At 43.6% G+C, this 18,104-nt stretch overlaps 3 protein-coding genes across 4 annotated transcripts; 2 read left to right on the top strand and 1 right to left on the bottom strand.

The window, feature by feature from the left end:
- Positions 1-484: 484 nt before the first annotated feature.
- etnppl (ethanolamine-phosphate phospho-lyase) lies at positions 485-9,482 on the top strand. Of its 2 annotated transcripts, none has more exons than XM_037111874.1 (13): positions 485-867; positions 1,464-1,582; positions 1,937-2,096; positions 3,781-3,855; positions 3,993-4,086; positions 4,905-5,021; positions 5,752-5,834; positions 6,158-6,383; positions 6,982-7,136; positions 7,514-7,603; positions 8,397-8,527; positions 8,684-8,754; positions 8,924-9,482. In XM_037111874.1, exons 1-13 carry the CDS (start codon positions 809-811, stop codon positions 9,023-9,025), a joined length of 1,482 nt encoding a protein of 493 aa, XP_036967769.1. In that variant the 5' UTR covers positions 485-808; the 3' UTR covers positions 9,026-9,482. The 2 variants fall into 2 exon arrangements, with proteins under 2 accessions (XP_036967769.1, XP_036967770.1); XM_037111875.1 differs by lacking the exon at positions 485-867 and adding an exon at positions 911-953.
- Positions 9,483-11,134: 1,652 nt separating this feature from the next.
- LOC119027763 lies at positions 11,135-13,165 on the top strand. The gene is made up of 4 exons (XM_037113198.1): positions 11,135-11,146; positions 11,583-11,637; positions 11,737-12,570; positions 12,857-13,165. The coding sequence occupies exons 1-3, from the start codon at positions 11,135-11,137 to the stop codon at positions 12,567-12,569; spliced, it is 900 nt and encodes a 299-aa protein (XP_036969093.1). The 3' UTR covers position 12,570; positions 12,857-13,165.
- Positions 13,166-15,654: 2,489 nt separating this feature from the next.
- Positions 15,655-17,476, bottom strand: ostc (oligosaccharyltransferase complex subunit). The gene is made up of 4 exons (XM_037112868.1): positions 17,250-17,476; positions 16,724-16,817; positions 16,379-16,576; positions 15,655-16,250 (listed from the first exon to the last, which is right to left on the bottom strand). The coding sequence occupies exons 1-4, from the start codon at positions 17,386-17,388 to the stop codon at positions 16,232-16,234; spliced, it is 450 nt and encodes a 149-aa protein (XP_036968763.1). The 5' UTR covers positions 17,389-17,476; the 3' UTR covers positions 15,655-16,231.
- Between the last annotated feature and the right edge of the window lie 628 nt (positions 17,477-18,104).

Raw genomic sequence — 18,104 nt, 5'->3', positions numbered from 1 at the left:
ATCACACAGAGTGTCTGGAAACTGATTATCTACACGGTCAGACATTTATTCTCTCAGCCTGACTTGTACTGGGTCCACTATGTGTAACCTGTTAATGAACACACAGACTCTACACAGGCCAAGAGTAGTATGACCAGATATCATCCTTTGTTTATGTAGTATTTATTGGGCTAAGCTTGTCAAATGTAACTTACTACGTCTGAAAAACACCATCCAGTGAAATGACAGATGTTAATGCAGAGCTCAGTGACAGAACAGGTGCAGCTCCACTGTGTCTGGATACATCAGGTGGCCAGAAGAATCACATCTCAATGATTAAAATACCTAATTTACCCCTCAGAGATTAAGAAAGCTGCCTCTTTATTCTGAGGTTTTCTTTATTTTTTATATAATTATCTTGTGTGGCCTGTCCTCCATCTTCCAGGCCACCAGGTGGAGTGGAGGTGGTGTGACTGGGGGGTTCTTGGGACAGAGAGTGTGCAGCCTGTAAAGCCGACCGAGGCGATGTGATTGCGGTTCATGGCTTTATAAATAAGATGTGATTCGATCTACCTGTTGACGTCACCTTCAGGTGATGGCACACAGACTGCTCTTAACACAAGCACGCAGGAGTTCAGTCAGTCGTCCATTTCTCTCCGAGCAGCTGTTTCCCACAGCTGGCTGTGTGTGACGCGCCGGATAGGTGGCAGCACGAGAGAGCCGCGCGAGCTGAGCTGCCACTGGGTGCGCGCGCGCGTGTCTCGAGCCGGGTTTGTTGAGCTCGTGCAGGTGAAGCCGGTGTGTCAGTCAGCAGGAGAGCAGCGGCAGGATGTCCGCGGAAATACTGGAGAAGAAGAAGACGCTGGACCTGAGGAGGAAGCACATCGGGTGAGATAAAGGGACATTCTGGAGGTTTTTTTTTTTTTTTTTTTAATAAAGTAGCAGCTGTTATCTGTCTGGAGACGCGGAGCATGGTGGGTAGAACACATTTATTAACCGAAAGTTCGACACAACAAACCAAGTATCATTTTTGTGAACACATTTATTATTATTATTATTATTATTATTATTATTATTATTTATTAATGAGTTTTAATGGCGAGTTTTGTAGCTAAGAAGTGCAACTGAACTCACTTTTGACTTGATATACTTGAAGACACATGCAGCACTTTGTCTGCAGCAGGCTGCTGTGCAGAACAGCCTGAATGTCTTGATCATTATCACTGAACAATACTGCTAACCCGCAGTTAAAGGTGCACTATGTAGTTTTTGAGGAAGACATTTTAAGATGACTGTTCTACTTTGTCTAAATGTGGCGGACCCTGCCACCTGTATACCTTCAAACAGTGTTCTGACCCTCGTGTCCTCTGAGAGCAGCTTGATTATTCAGTTTATATTATTACCTCATCAATATTGAAAAATATTAAAGTTCTGACTGTGAATTTCTTCTCCAAAACCACGCACTAACATTAGCTCCTCTGCAGGCCGTCCTGTAAGATCTTCTTCAGCCATGACCCGATCAAGATCGTGCGTGCCAGAGGCCAGTACATGTACGATGAGAAAGGCCAGCGCTACCTGGACTGCATCAACAACGTGGCTCACGGTAAACACACATCAGTTACTTCTTACATGTACGTCTATGGCTGCCGTACAGATACGGAAGTTCGAGGTGTTGTTTTTGAGAACTTTACAAACTGCTCTACGATGTTGGCATCAGTGATTCAATGACAGTAACACTGCAGGCATTTCAGGCAGACAGAAATGTGGAAAGAGATGACTCCTGCGTTAGCTCATTCAACACTCTTTAATTTCAGCATATGGCCTCCAATTATGCGCCTTTAATATCAGTTGTCATGGTATGTTTTGACCTCAAATTGCAGTCAGATGACTTTGTTTTCGTCCTGAACGTGAGGACCAGTTCTAATCCTGCGTGCATCCCTTTGCTTCCGTTCCTCAGTGGGCCACTGCCACCCGGACGTGGTGAAGGCAGGAGCTCAGCAGATGGAACTGCTCAACACCAACTCACGTTTTTTGCACGACAACCTCGTACTGTACGCCCAGAGGCTGCAGGCCACGCTTCCCGACAAGCTTTCCGTGTGCTACTTTGTCAACTCTGGGTATGTGTGCGTGTTTCAGTGAGAGATGCACGCAGGATTGGAATCATAACGTGTGTCTTATCGTGTTGAATTAGTTGAACTGTAGCCTGAGGTGGGTTGGATCAAAGGGTGGAGTCCAGACATGTATGACTGTTAGTGTGGGTTAGGGTTAGTGTTAGTGTGCTCAGGGGAAAACAACATACATTTCTGAAGAGAGACAGAACACTATATTCACTGTGGATGACTCACCTTTGAAAAGCCTCCTGTTGCAACACTGCAACAATATGAGTCTACTTAACGGCTGCACAATATAGTTATTTTGACAGATATTAAAATTACTAAATGATTCACAATACGTGGGAATGATCATTTTTGCACCACAAGCTTCATTCTCACTGAAAGACCTATTAAAGCAGCACTAAAATACTTAAGTAAACACTGTTTTGTGTCACATCTTTTACCTTTACACCAAACACTGCAGCGTCTCAGTGTGTCGTGACTTCCAGTGAAGAGTAATGCAGCAGTGTACAGTACATGTCAAGCTTTGGACGTTAAACTGGACCAGTCTTCCTTTGGTTACTTATTTACACCACTTGCTTGAGTGCGAGCAGGGATTATTGATATCCGGGGTAATTATGTTGTAGATAATGATCCATATACACTCAGTACCAGACTGAGTTTGTATCAGTCACAGGGAAATAAATGCAGTGAGAGAAGTTGTAAAGGTGACAATACAGACAAGTTATCAGTGCAAAGAATTCCTACGGTCTGTAGAGTCAGTGTGAAAGTGTTCGTGCAATCAGACAGCACAGGAAAGACAAGAGGGAAAATATATATGAGCCCCCTGATTCTACTTCAAGGCAACAACATGTTATGTTATATTGAACTTCCAACTTTGTGGCAAGGCCTCTGTCTTATGCAACATGACAATGCCCCTGTGAACTAGAAAAAAAATGATTTTTTCCGAGTTTGGTGCGGAAAGAGACGCCCAGAAATGATCCGGGTCAGGGTTAGAGAGCAGAACCCTGCAGCCAGGCAAGTGAGTAAAGAGCTGAGATATCGATGTAGTGACCAATATACAAAGGATTTTTGCAGGAGTCCCTCAAATGTGGCTGTCAAACACTTGTGGTAACAATATGAAACAGAGGCAGGATACTTGGCATTTTAACAATAAACTGTATTTGCCTCAGATGACATCAGTGCGCTGAATCAATACAAAAAACAAATCTTTTCTGCACTATAATCTGTTAAATCAAAGTTTTTTACAGCTGCACATATCGTCTTTATTTACACCTGTGATGGGCCGATATGGGTCACTCGATATATCAGTCAGGCTCTTGTGTGGAAGCTGTTATAGCACCTTAATAATCCCCATGATCTGCAGTAAATTATTTAACAATCACACAGGGTGTGTAGCGTTTGTGTGCACATACTGTCCATGTGGTCAGAGGGTCAGATGTGATTTCATACACACAGCAAAGTAAAGAAAAGTAGATTTAGTAGAGGAAGAGCTTGAGATCTTCATGCATAATTAAGCTTTATCTCTAATTACCTGTATTAGTGAATATATGTCATCTCATATGTCCTCATGATGGGAAGTAAAACATCAGACAGTGAGTGACGTGCAGGCGATATCCACGGCTTCACCTGTGTGTTTTGTGGTGACTGAGTAACTCAAAGTGACCCTTGCCCCTCTGACTTTCAGCTCCGAGGCCAACGACCTGGCGCTTCGTCTGGCGCTGCAGTACACGAGCCACAAAGACATCATCACGCTGGAAAAGTACGTGTTTACTCCCGCCTGGCAGCTGTTAGAAAACAGCCGGTGCACATGTTCATTTAACTCAGAAATTATTAGGTTTTTTTAAGACCAGAAGTCAGAATAAGGAGAAACGAGGCCTGTGTTTGCTTTGTTTGCAGTGCGTACCACGGCCATGTCTCATCGCTCATTGACATCAGCCCCTATAAGTTCCACCAGCTGTCAGATGCTGAGCAGAACCAATTTGTCCATGTGGTGAGTGCTTTTTCCCCCCCGTCGGCCTGCATGCACACTATTAAACCGCCATGTCTCAAGCTGCACTACTGGGCTTTGGCAGGCTACCGAGGATTCACTCTCCAGTACATGAAGGTGTGTGTGTGGATAAGAAAACAAGAGACAGAAGCAGGGCAAGCTGGACCTGAAGTGTTTCTGAAAAAGAGACATCATGGTCTAAACAAGTCACAGATAACTCAAACTGACTGTAAATCACACACATCATGGTGAGACGCTTCCAGAGACGTGACACTGGTTTTGGAACTCTGCGCTCTGCTTAGAGAAGCGTCTTTGGAATGAGGCAGAACAGGAAAGTTACAAAGAGCTACAGAACAAGCTCCCATTAACACCCATTCACACCTGGGCCCACCTAGCCCTAAAAACCCATAAGAAGGCCGGTTTTGTCAAAGACTCACACATGGCCATAACAACTCTTTAAGGACACTCCCACACAGAGTTTAAAAGCCTGCAGCTCCCCTCCAGTTAATATGAACTGGAGAAGCCTCTTGGATGAGAAGTGAAACGTCTTCAAGTCACTGAAACACGTCCAGTTACCTGCGACATGGCACATAGTATTACCATGACCTGGACACCACTGGAAACATGGTTACAGGTTACATGTTAGGTGACTTTCATGATAACATGTCATCATTTGCACAGCTTGGGTTGAGTTTCTGAGGCACAGGCGCAATCACAGCAGTTCATATATGATAATGAACCTGTATGTTGTCATATATTTAAGTATTTAAGTAAATGCAGCATTATTTTTTTTTGTGTGATTATCTTGTCACCCTTTACAGGCTCCGAGTCCAGATGTGTACAGAGGCAAATACAGAGCAGACCACCCCAACCCTGCCAAGGCGTATGCAGATGAAGTCAAAGATATAATAGACAGAGTCCATGAAAAAGGAGGCAAGGTATGGGTTGATTTTGGTTCGTTTGTGTCATGTTAACTGGAAGTGAGATCGACCTTGTGCTGCCTCAGTAACCTGTCAAAACACGCTGTTTAAAAATATGACATATGATGCATTTTTATTCATTAAACTCTTCAGCATTACATATCAGGACCAGTTCTGCCTGCAGGATAGAAAACAGATGTTGACTGTGTCCTTCTCACTCATCCTGCAGTTACTACAGCCAGTGCTTCTCATCTCCTTTACTGAGCTGATAGATTTATCTATATTGAATGTGTCGGGTGTCTGAATTTCACCAAATTTGACACTGCGCCTCCTTGGGTCCTCAGCCACAAACCTGCCAAGTGTGAAGTAGATTGGATGAACTCTTTAGCGTGTAAGCGTTGGCAAATAATCAGATGTGTAAACCTCAACAGAAGACATGTCCACACTCACAGTGATGAGAGGGAGTGGAACTCAATCTCAGAGATGGTACACAATTATTTTTGCAGTCCAGAGAAAGACAAAATTGACAAAAGGAGCACCAACCCACTTTATTTTTTAGTCCTTATGTATGTGGTTGAATGTTGCAGCGACCTACATTAACACTCATCTCTGTATTTCCAAGTATTACGTGACCGCACTGCAAACTTGAAAGTGGCACACTTATGAAAGAGGGAGATCAACGGGTCAAAGATGTCACAGCTCTGGTTTTAGATTAATAGACCTGATTTTTTTTATTTTTCTTATACAGATCGCCGCTTTCACTGCTGAGTCACTGCAGAGTTGTGGCGGGCAGGTCATTCCACCGGCAGGATACTTCCAGCAAGTGGCAGAGTATGTATCCAAACGAAATAAGAGATTCACTCACGTTCATACTTCTCACAATCATCTCCTGACACCAAATAAGAAGAGCGGCCATTCTGGCATGATTTCTTCCACTGCAAGAAATAGTTATGTTATGTTACCTATTTGAAGCAGCTGCAGCAGAATGCAGATTTGATGATTAATACATGTAACTGCTTTGTTTGTGTTCTTTTCCAGAGGCGCTAGTCTATAGACAAACCTGTCAAACATGTCGCGTCTCATGTATTATTGCATTTATGTGGGTGTATGCCTAATCAAGAGAAAGAGCAACGAACTAGGGTTTACCTCTGCAGACATGTTCGCCGGGCAGGAGGTGTGTTCATCGCCGATGAAGTCCAAGTGGGCTTCGGGCGTGTGGGCACCCACTTCTGGGCGTTCCAGCTTCAGGGAGCGGACTTTGTGCCTGACATCGTCACCATGGGAAAGCCTATTGGCAACGGCCACCCCATGTCCTGTGTGGTCACGACCAAAGAGGTGGCAGAGGCCTTTGCTTTATCAGGAATGGAGTATTTCAATACAGTAAGAGCAGTAATTTCCTTTTGTACCACCCATAAATATGCAACTATGTGGTTAATATAAAATATCAAGTACCTCTTAACTAATAAAATCTACAAAACACTGCAGAGGCAGAGAGCAGAGAGGACCGATCCAAAATCTCCTCCTCTGCGTTCAGCTCACGTCTGAAATTTATCAAGCGTATCGACACAGCTGCTGTCCACATTATGGGAAAAGTACATTCCATCCCAGTGTTTTTTTCACTGACGGCTTTCCTCAGATGGCAGTTATTTCCTGTGAAAGTAAAAAAAAAAAAAAAATGGGATACTAAAACAAATTTAAGAGTTCTGTCTTTCATATTAAATTGATTTTCAGGCAGTTAGCAGCAGTTTGGATACTTCTCGTCATATACTGAAACGTTGAGTGTGTTTTAAGCAGTTATTTGTCTTTTAATCTATAAACAAAAAACCCACCGCTGGCTGTGTAACAGTGTGTGTCTGCTATGTACTCAGTGCTTCGGATCCGTCTGTCATCCTGATGATCGGCGGCTGATCTCCGAGGCGGTGTGTGAACCCAGCCTCGGTGTAATCTTTCCTCTGTGTGTGGGTTTTGAATTTCTCAGTTTGGCGGTAACCCAGTGTCGTGTGCCATCGGTCTGGCTGTACTAGACGTGATTGTGAAAGAGGATCTCCAGGGAAATGCGCTACGTGTGGGCCAATACCTGACCGATCTGCTGGAGAAGCAGAAAGAGAAGCATCCACTGATCGGTGATATCAGGTGAGAGCACACACACTTTGAAATAACAGAATATTCGTCATGTTTGTATAAACGCTGGACCAACATGTGAATCAGTGACTGAGTCTTGGTATCACGTACCCGTGGTCGTCAGTTAAACATTGTTGGAGATGCTGTGATATATTGAACTTGGAATTGTTGCTGCCAATATTTTCCAACACTGCTACAGGAATCTTGAAACCTCTCACTATTGTAAAGACTTTAAACGGTAGCTTTCATTTGGTGTATTATTACCAAGATCCAGAACATGTCTTGGATCAAGAGGAGCAGTATGTGTTTAACTCCTCTGAGGCGTGAGCAGAGGTGTGTGGGATCCTTTGCGTCAGAGATGATTCACTCAGTGGTGTCACGTCCTGCAGGGGTCGCGGCCTCTTTGTTGGCGTGGAGCTGGTGAAGGACAGGTTGAAGCTCACGCCTGCAACAGCTGAAGCCCAAGAAGTCATATATAAGTAAGTGTAAGATCTCAGATGAGTGTTTTCTGTCGCATTAGTCAAACATTTACAGCATTTAAAGGAGGAATTCTGGCCATATTTCACTAATTACACCTTTAAAACGAGGAGCTTTGATGATACTCCTCTGCAGCCATGCTTCAACAAAGTATCACTATTAAGTAAATCAACAAGTTCCAGCAGTGTCATGACAGCCCTCTCATGTCACACAGACGGCTTATCAACTGACGGTGAGATAATGAAGTCGAACATTTAATCTGCAGCACATACACTTCTGTGTGTAATGTTTTACAGGCTGCCGTTCACAATATCTAGTCATGATATCTCATCATTCATGTAGGCGTTAAAGCTTTGGAAATCATTATGCTGCACATCACACCATTTAAGACATAAAACAGTCTGAGTTCACCCCTAAAGAACTTGACACTGACGTATCAGTGGATCACCTCCTCCTGGTCTTCACGGGTGGAAAGATGTTAAAATACAAACCTGACACTCGGCCTACATGATGCATGATTGGAATTCCATGTTTTATTCATGTCTCAACGATTTTAAAAAAAGAGACTGACTTTTATTGCAGATTTTTTAGACAGACGTTTTGTAGGAAGAGGAAAAACAAAGGTCTAATTAAAATAACTGAATAAGGCAACATTCATTTTAGTGTGGCTGCTGCAGTGCACTGTGACTCACGTAGCACCTGTTGTGAGTTTACCAAATGTCTTCTGTGAAAAGGCGTTTTATGACTGAACTGCAACGTGATACACAGTGCAGAATCATTGCTGTTTTGTCCCAGGCTAAAGGAACAGTACATCCTCCTCAGTGCTGACGGACCTCATCGCAATGTGCTCAAATTTAAGCCGCCGCTGTGCTTCACCACGGAGGACGCTGACCTGGTGGTGGAGAAGATCGACCACATCCTCACAGGTGCGTATCGCCTCCCCAGTCCTTTTCTCTCTGTGGTGTTGAAACATGCATCACTCTTCTGCCTTGTGCATTATTTAAAAGGATCAAGGTGTGTAATGGAAGCCTACTGTCACTGAAAGAGCTCTCAGCCATGTGTGTTACTGTATCTGTTCCCAGAACTTGAGGAAGCCTTAGGCTTGAAGTTGCACAACACACTGAATGCAGAGAACGACAGCATCAAAAGAAAGGTAAGCGTGACTCTGCTCCTTATTTTAATCTTTGCCTGCCACTGAATCCTCTCAAGCTTACCTGTATTAGATCGGATCACTCGTCTTAAGAAGGCAGATATAAGATAGAAAAGATTTAAACTTCTTTGATTTTAATTTTAATTTTAAACATTCTCTCGTCAATTTCCAGCTGCCAGCAGAAGAAAATGGCCACCAGTATCACAGTGGGTTGATTGTGAGCAGAGGGAGCAGTCCAGGAGTTCCTCAGCAAACCAAACGCCACAAGAGATAACGAACAGAGTCAGAGCTGTAAAACAACAACACTTTATCAGCAGGAGGTTAAAAGTGGAGTGCCTTAGCATTGAACCTAATGAGACATGTCATGATTATGATGATAATAATGATGTACTGTGTATCTGTGAGACTGCAGTATCTGCTCAGGTATTGTGTTTTTAATCACATGTAGGAATCAAGCCACTTGTTTTCATAACGAGCCTATGAAGCTTTCACTTCGGTGCAGAAAACCTCCTTATTCCTATATCCCTTTAATTTAAATGCATGCCAACATCTACTTGACCATGATTTTCAGGGAATCATGATTTTAATAAATAAGTGTTTTGCCAAAACGAGCAATGTTTGAGATGCAGTCGATCATAACCATGGCTCGCTGTTGGTGAACGTGTGGAGCACAATTACACATTGTGTGCTGAAGCTATTTGCATGAAATAAAAAATACTGTATAAAAAATAGTGTATGTGATATTTGTTAGTTGATCCATGAGGATAATTCCGACCTCTTCCAAGCATCATAGTAGCATGTAGAATATACATGATGGCCAAAACTGACTCCAGTCGACCTCACACACACACACACGTGGACGCTGTTTGACAAGTCAGCAGTGATTTACCAACGTTGCCCTTCCTAACAGACTGGACAACAACTGAGTCTGTCACGTGCATGTGAGAGTGCTGAGTCACTCTGTAGGCTCTGGGTTTTTCATTTCACTTCAGTGATGAGCTGACAGTAGTAGGTACTGCACCTCGAAGGCTCCTGCTCTTTGGTTACTTCTGATTTGTACATCTGTTTACATCCTGGTTGCAGTATGCCTTGATTTATAATAAATACAAAGGGGGCACTAATAAAACTGTTTATTAAGGTGTGAATTTATTATTGAACTGTTGCTGTTGCTCCCAGACGGGAGACGTTGGAGCAGGTTGTGGCCAGGATGTGATGGATCCTCAGTGGCGTTTCCTAAGATTGGATGACAGCAGTGTGGACCTGTGCAAGCCTCTAGACGGAGGTTAAACTTCTTCACACCCTCTTCTTGGCCCTTTTTTAAAAAATGCTTTTGTTGATGCTGGAAGCAAAGTAGATGTGACTGTTCAACAGAGCCGCTTGTTCAACCTGCCGTCTGTATGCAGACTCATCACCGTCCTGACTTGCTGGTGCAGCAGGTTGTGTGATGTCAGAGTCTGAGCGGGTTCGGAGTGTGAATGTCGACTGGAATCCACCTGGAGGTCATCAGATGGATCAACAGGTCCTGAACCTCCCTCACCATACAGAAGGCTTCACATCTGCCCCCTGCAGCTAGTTCACACACATACACACTCACAGCCACCCAAAGTATGTGTGTAGGTTTTGCTCAGATCAAAATCAGGGACACTGCATATTGTTACTGTACATTTATTTTACACATTGTATGTCTTCTTTTTTATTTTTTATAATTTATTCTAATTTTTTTTAGCAAACAGTGCACAGGTGCACTGTGTAATAATCAGAAGCTAAAGAAACTTCATTGACTGACTTTTTTATGCCTAAACAAATGAAATAAACTCTTTGTTGTCATGGCTGAATAAACAAACTGACCTTAAAACTGGAGTCTGTAACTATTTTTTGTTAAATTTGCTAAAATCATCATCATGATCTGACAGTAGAATCAGATACAGATCAGCTGTCTGTGGCTCCACCCAGTGGCTGTGATTTGATCTGCAAGCAGCCACCGTTACCTGATGAACGCAACCAATCAGAGCCAAGGGGCGTGTCTGACAAGTGTCAGTCATACCCATGCAGTGGTACTGGGCAGCGCTCCTCCCCCGCGCAGGCGCAGTGTCTGCTCTCACCTGGCGGGTACTTACAGCTCAAACTGTAAACAATGGCGGAGAAGCAACAGAGCAGAATCATGTCCCACCATCGTCCAGGTCCAAGAGAAGAAATAAGAAGCCTGAAGAAGAAAAGCAGAGTGAAAACAAAGAAGTGGACCGAGCCAGAGAGGAAACCAGGATAAATATCAGAGCATCATTTCAGAGGTGGAGGAGCTGCGGGTCTGTCAGGACTTTTCTGCTGGACAGGTAAGAACCTGCTGGATATATGTTTCACTCTGTGTGTTAACCACAAGGCTAAGATGGCGGTTACAGTAACACTGCAGTAACACATATCGTTACAGGACAGTAACTTTGGAAGACACACCACTTAATTTGGCTCATTTGTGCGAGTGAAGCCTCGTATCTAGTGCGGCAGGGATGGCACACGTTTGTAGGCTAACCCGGAAGTTAGCGTTGACCTGTTCCCATTTTTCAACTAGAAACATTTGCTCTTACAGTTTACACTTTACAAAATACAGTGTGTGAATGCTGACAGCTTAAGTGATTTCAGAAAAACTGCAGAATATACTGGAAAATACTCGCCTGAAATGCTTAAGAAAGAAAGAATGAACGGTCAGGATGTTGCAGAAAAAGATGAATTTTTCAAAAGCTGAATAGTAAACCGCTGAATGGGCTTAAAAAGCTGAACATATAGTTTTGTCCTGTGTGCTGCAGAATAAATGAACCTCTGATTCTGTGTGTTTGCAGGAGTGGAATCTGAGTAAAGAGCAGAAGAGTCGCAGCAGCCAGATTCAGTGTGACGGCCAGAGGAGACGACCAGGACACAAGAATCTGCATTCAAGTCTTGGACCTGCAGGCCTACGAGCAAGCACGATGAAGCCTGAGTAGAAGCATCAGTGAGTCCAAACGCAGCTAGAAGCAGCACATAGAGGAGCTCTTCAACAGCAGCGTGTGAAGCATGTGGCAGGAGATAAAGACTCTGACCGGCTACAAGGACAGCTACACAGCCACCAGCTCGACCGACAGATTGCTGCTGACACACATCTGGTTCTACCAGGGAAGGTCAGCGCCATTCAGCTGGACCAACCTCAGGTCAGATCCATCCTGCACAGAGTCGATGTGAGGAAAGCAGCTGGTCCAGACAGAGTCACCGCCAGGATCCTCAAAGCCTGTGCAGACCAGCTAGCAGAGGTTTTCACCACCATCTTCAACCTCTCACTACTACAATCTGCAGTTCTCACCTGCCTGAAGTCAGCCACCATCATCCCAGCCCCAAAGGAGGGTACAGTGACCTGCCTTGATGACTATCACCCAGTTGCTCTCACCCCCATAATCACCAAATGCTGTGAGAGACTCATCCTCTCTCACATTGAATCTGCCATCCCTGCTGACCTGGACCAACACCAGTTTGCCTATCGAGCCAACAGGTCGGCAGAGGATGCTGTCAACACTATGCTCCACACCTGGACCAGCCCAGCATGTACGTGCTGTTTGTGGACTTCAGCTCAGCATTTAACACCGTCATCACCTGTTCTCCCACCTGCTCTCTGGGAGGAGCTACAGCTCGATCAGATCCGAGACAAACAGACTGAAGAACAGTTTGTTCCCACAGGCAGTGAAATAACAACATCTGTAATGTTCTCTGATGATTATAAAGGTGTTCAGTGTTGGTACCTGCTGAGGTGTGTGTTGTACTCACTGATCATGGGAGTTCTCCCAGATGTTGACAGATGAGGTGAAGTTTCAAAGTTTTATTGACATTATGTTTTATCTTGTTCTCCAGCTTGTTTCCCACTTCACATACAGAACAACCCTTGACCCTGTTCTCTCTCTCCTCTGACTCCAGCTGCTGGCTCTCTGCAGATGAATCAGACCCGGACCATCAGGACCGGATCCTCCCCTGCTCTTCTCCCTGCAACCCTCCATCCCTTCAGGACCTGCACAGCTACGGGGCTCTGAGGCGTGCAGGCAGGATTGTGGCCGACCCGTCCCATCCCGGTCACTGTCCCCTCTGGCAGGAGGCCTCAGTCCATCAGGGCCAAAACCTCCCGCCACATGAACACTTTCTTCCTGCGGCAGTTCATTAACAGGTCCAGGGACCCTGACCCACACTGACGCTCACACTTGCACACAGGTTTCTTAATCTATTTTGCACATTTCTGTACAGCTCTGCCATCTTTATTAATCAGTCATCCCACACTCTGTTTGTTAATCTTGTATATATAAAAGTCACTGTTTGTTGATTATTGTCTTCAATGCACCTTATTCACTAAGATAAATTCCTTGTTGGTGTAAAACCCTTCTTGGTAATAAATCTGATTCTGATTCTGTTTCTCATTCTGATGAAGTCATCAGGTTTAGACCAGCTCAGTCTGGAAAGTGTCAGGAGATGACTTTTGTTGTGAATTATGAAATTAACAAAGCTTGAAAGATGAAGTTCATCTAGCGTTAACTTGAAGATGTCATCCTGCTGTGATGACTCACAACATCATAAACACTTTGTCTCACACTTCAATAAAAGAATAGTTGTTGATGGTTCATTTTCCCATAATGCCCTGCTTCTCTAAGAAACCCTGGGGAGGGGACATGAGCCCCCCTCTTTTTTCTGTCTTTCTTAGTTTGGTAGTTGTTAGTTATGTGTTTGTTGGTAGATGTTTAGTAGTTTGTTGGTAGTTTGTCATTTTTTGGTAGTTCAGTGGTAGTTTGTAGTTTGCTTTGTAGTCTTGAAGCTACAGTTTGGGTTTGATTCTTCAGGTTTGCATTATCACTCTTGAGCAGCAAAAAAAGTACCAAACGGTGCAACGTGGCAAAACGGCCTGTCTGGGGTGGGATAAGGGATGACCTTCATTTGGGGTTTGATGTATTTGTAGTTTGGGCCTAGTTCTCTCAGAGGCCCAGGTCAGATGTTGAAAAGAAAATTTTGATTGGTTTTCTTTGTCAGTAAGAGATCATTTTGCTGATGGTTCATTTTGCCATAACCCTCTGCTTCCATCTGTGGGAAACCTCGGGAGGAGACGCGGTCCCCTCCCAGGTCCTTCTCAGATTGAGGCGGGAGTCGATCCTGTAACCTCAGTTACAGGAAGCAGGGAACAGACCCACCGCACTACGAATCCTCCGGGCACTGGAGCCTTTTCTCCGGGCGCATTTCACTTCGTAATTCAAACTTCACTGAGTTTTATAAGAGTCAAACCCAGACTCAAGCAAGACTCGAACCCATGACCTCAGACCTGCCAACCCTGGAGTTATCCCACTGAGCTTACTGGGACAGCAGCTGATGAGTCTCTCAGAGGTTTTCACTCCTTCTTCTGAGCAGCAACTCTATAAAGAGTCAGGCTGTTCTCTGAGTGCGTTTAACTTTTCATTTATAAATGTTGGACTTTCAAAAGTCACTGAATCTCATGAGATCAAACTGACCTGTAGTGTATCCACCTGAGCTGCTGGACCAGACAGGTGGACACCAGTCTTCAAAACTCAAGCAAGGTTTGAACCCACAACCTTCAGTCTTCAAAGCAGCTCTTTATCTTCCTGAGCTAATGAGCTGGTGATGAAGTTCTCTTTCTGAGAGGATTTCACTCTTTGTTTTGGACATCAGGTTTAAAAGTCACCTAAAACACCCAGGGTTTAAATCCACAACTCAGTGAGTATTATAAGGATGGAACCTGCAACCTCAGCTTGTTCAGAAGAGGCCTTTATCAGCCTGAGCTACTGGATGTGATTGTCGCTCTTTGTTTCTTTCCGCTGTCACTTTTTTTAACTGAACCCACAACCTCAAAACTTCGAACCCTAGTTTCACCCTACTGAGGTCCTGCCTTTGACACTTGACTGACTCAAGGATCAAACTCACAATCTCAGAGCTTCATGACACACTGAGCTACCTGGACATCAGGTGTCTGGACCTGAACTGTAGTTTGTGTTCAGACCGTCTCAGTTTGTCCGTCTGTGTCTCCATCAGGTCGTTGTCCAGCCCAAACATCAGTTCAACAGCAGCTTGTTGTATCAGGACGTCATCCTGCTGATCTGGGATCTGGCTCTGTATTCCTGCACCCTCACCTCACCAAGGTCTGAGAAGCATTAACTTATATCAGGGGCTTTGAGGGCAGGTCTGCAGCGCAGCAGAGAGGAAGAAAAACTGACCTGGGAGCTGTGTTCATTCAAATATTCTGGCCACTGTCTTCCAAAAACTCCAGACTGCAGCTTTATAGGACAGCACAATTTAATACTGTTTTATTTTGTTTATATGTGGCGGACCCTGCCGCCTTTCCAGTTTCTAACAGTGTTCTGGGGACCTTGTTTTCCTCTGAGATCATCTTGTTTATTCAGTAGATAAATATTTCAGAAATTGTGTTATTACCTCATTAATATTGTTACATTATTTAATTCTAAGTTGTTGGTTTTTTTTTTATTTCTACTTCAAAACAACATAATGCCCCTTTAAAATCCCAACAAGAAACATGAATACTCCCGAGCAGAGCCAAGTTATAACTATAGGTATTGACGGGCTATTTTGATGCAAGTTGATGTGCTTTTGTGGACGGTGTGCTGTCCTTGAGAACTCGTTTATGTGAAATTCAAACCTTGAAATGTGTTACTCACTTAGAAATAATCACAGCACCCAGAACTTCTCCGTATCTATGAAGTATATAAGTGTGAAGCGCTCATTGCTGTCTACTGCCTCATACATCTATGCTGCCACCTTCAGGAGGGCAGATTGCAATGCTTACGTCCTGTTCTCAACATAGATATTAATGTTGGTGTTAATCTACTCAACACATTTTAGGTAGAAAATTAAACACACTTGTAAATCATGGACAACTGCAAGGAGCTCTGAAAAGAAGATTTATTTCCCACCCTTGTACAAAAATGCAACTGTGACGAGTTCAAGGCGATTTTAAATGATTTCTTTACAAAAACAAACAACTTAAACATTATTCGGACCCCCTGCTGTGACCAAATGAGTGGCTTCATTCAGCAACTTCCTGTTTTCTTGTCCTCCTCCAGAGATATTTCCCCTGCTGTGCGTTACATCTAACTTATTTTAGTGTGATTAAATTACTCAAGTGTGCTGAAGATGGACCAGGCTATTGGTTACTGACAAAATAGGAGATGACGCGTCTTCAACAGTGATCTACTTGTTCATCATCACTTTGTTGGGACATTTAGAGAGAAGGAGAGGAAAAGGGAAGTCACTGAACACCAATGAGACAATGCCAGTGAGAGACTGTCAGTGCAGCTGCGTCTAATTTCTCTAGCAAAGGTCAGTGCTTTCAGTCATGAATGATGGTGATTATATCAAAAGATCAATTTATGGATAATTTTAGTTGAACTGCCTGCTGGGGTTCCCACACATTTGACGTCCTCTGTCCTTCTGAATCATTTTCAGTGTGCTCTTTTTGTCTTTAGCCCATGAGGTACCCTCTGAAAAGACAACAGATTCATTAGATGAGACACTGTGAACTACTGACTGTTAAATATTGAGCCAGGCAAACTTCATGGGACTTGTGCTGAAGTTCAAATAAATATTACACATTAAGACTTGGACTTACGGCAGCTTCATGCGCATGAACACTCTGGCCATGAAGAAGCTGAGGAGGACGCTGACAAAGCCGATGAAGAGCAACAAGAAGCGGTTGAGTTTGGGGATGTTTGGGGCGTTGGAGCGGTCCAGGATTATAAAGCCCAGGCCTCCCATCGTGAAGAGGAAACTGGAAGCCAGTCCCTCCATAATGTACTGCCCATTTACTCTGGAAAACAAACACACTTATATTAGTTATGCATTTCTCAGTGAGGTTTAAAATTTTACCAATACTATCTGAGGTGACCATCACAAACAGGCTGCTCGCTTTAACATGTAGTTTGTAGAGATGCTCTTGAACTTAAGCCTGACATACCTGTATGCCAAAAAGGCCACTGGCCGCTGGTGTCCATGCTCGTCAGTCATTGAACCCACACTTGGGGGCTCGACAATAACATCATAGATGATGCCTGTGATGTGGCAGAAGATTGAGAAGAAATCAATCAGAATACGAGAGAGCTTTTACAAAGTCTGAGCAACTTTGAGCTTATCAATCAACAAACTGATCATGTTTAACATTCCATCCACTACTAATGTTACTGATGAATAACAACCGATTCTGAGTGTCACCTAACTGAAACCAAGATCCACTCAGCTTCTGTCTTGTGCTAGCTAAAGCCAACTTAGCATCAAGTAGCCGCTATGCTAACCGCCAACACACTAGCGTTAACGTCAAGCACGCTGATGTACAGATGCAGCCAAAGCCTACAACATCTGACATGATTCCAGCCACACACGGGTGAGCTTTATCTCTAAACAACATGCCGATACAGCCTCGGTCCGACGCTGACAAGCTAGCAGTTTCGCATCTAGCTTAGCTTAGCCGCAGCGGATCCATTTACCTCCTGTGATGAGAAAGTAGGACACAATAACGACCGCATACACGGTCATAGCCGACGGCATGTGCAGCCATGACGGTTTCTTCAGCTTTATATTTGGACATTCCAGCACAACAAACGGTATACTGTATAATGTCTCCATGGTGTGTGAAGAAATGTCCGTTCTCTGCAGTACCGCTGCTGACGCTGGCTGAGACCCGTCTGAGAAGCGACTTTGTTGACGTGTCCCGGAAGTACATACTTTTCTTTCTTCTTTTAATTTATTTATATGATTTTATTTATGATGGTGAGAGGTGCCATTTTAAGCAAAACATATTTGCTGGTACTAAAATAAACTTAAATCAAATAAGCGGTTTTTTTTTTTGTTTTTGTTTTTACAATTTCTTTGGGGAAAAAAAAAAATTGGACGTGACGTGTTCTTAAAGAGACAGTAACAGAAACGCTCGGGGGAACTTATCACTGATGTTACTGTGAGGCCGGATCAATATTATTTTATTCGACTATTGTTATTAATCTATGCTCTATTGTTTTAAGTATGGCCGCTATCAAATTATCACTTGTGACCGCAACATTTTTTTTCTAATGATGTATTTTCACTTATTCGGTCCAGTAGAATACATTTAAACGTGTTATATAGTAAAGCAAACATTCCTATACTTTATAGATTCCCTCTTCATGTTATCTTGCTTCAGTGTGGACACAAATGAAATGTCTCCATTACATCAAAACGGCAGATTTTTCTAATTCACATCAAGGCAGTCTTGCATCAGAGCATAAATTATACTGTTATGGTACTGTACTGTACATCTGGTGTCTGAATATAAGGGACATGGCACAAATGCCAGGAAAGTGGTACCC

The sequence above is a fragment of the Acanthopagrus latus genome, chromosome 10 (assembly GCF_904848185.1).
Source record: "Acanthopagrus latus isolate v.2019 chromosome 10, fAcaLat1.1, whole genome shotgun sequence".
NCBI classification, from domain to species: domain Eukaryota; kingdom Metazoa; phylum Chordata; class Actinopteri; order Spariformes; family Sparidae; genus Acanthopagrus; species Acanthopagrus latus.
This window is presented reverse-complemented; position numbering and strand designations above follow the sequence as displayed.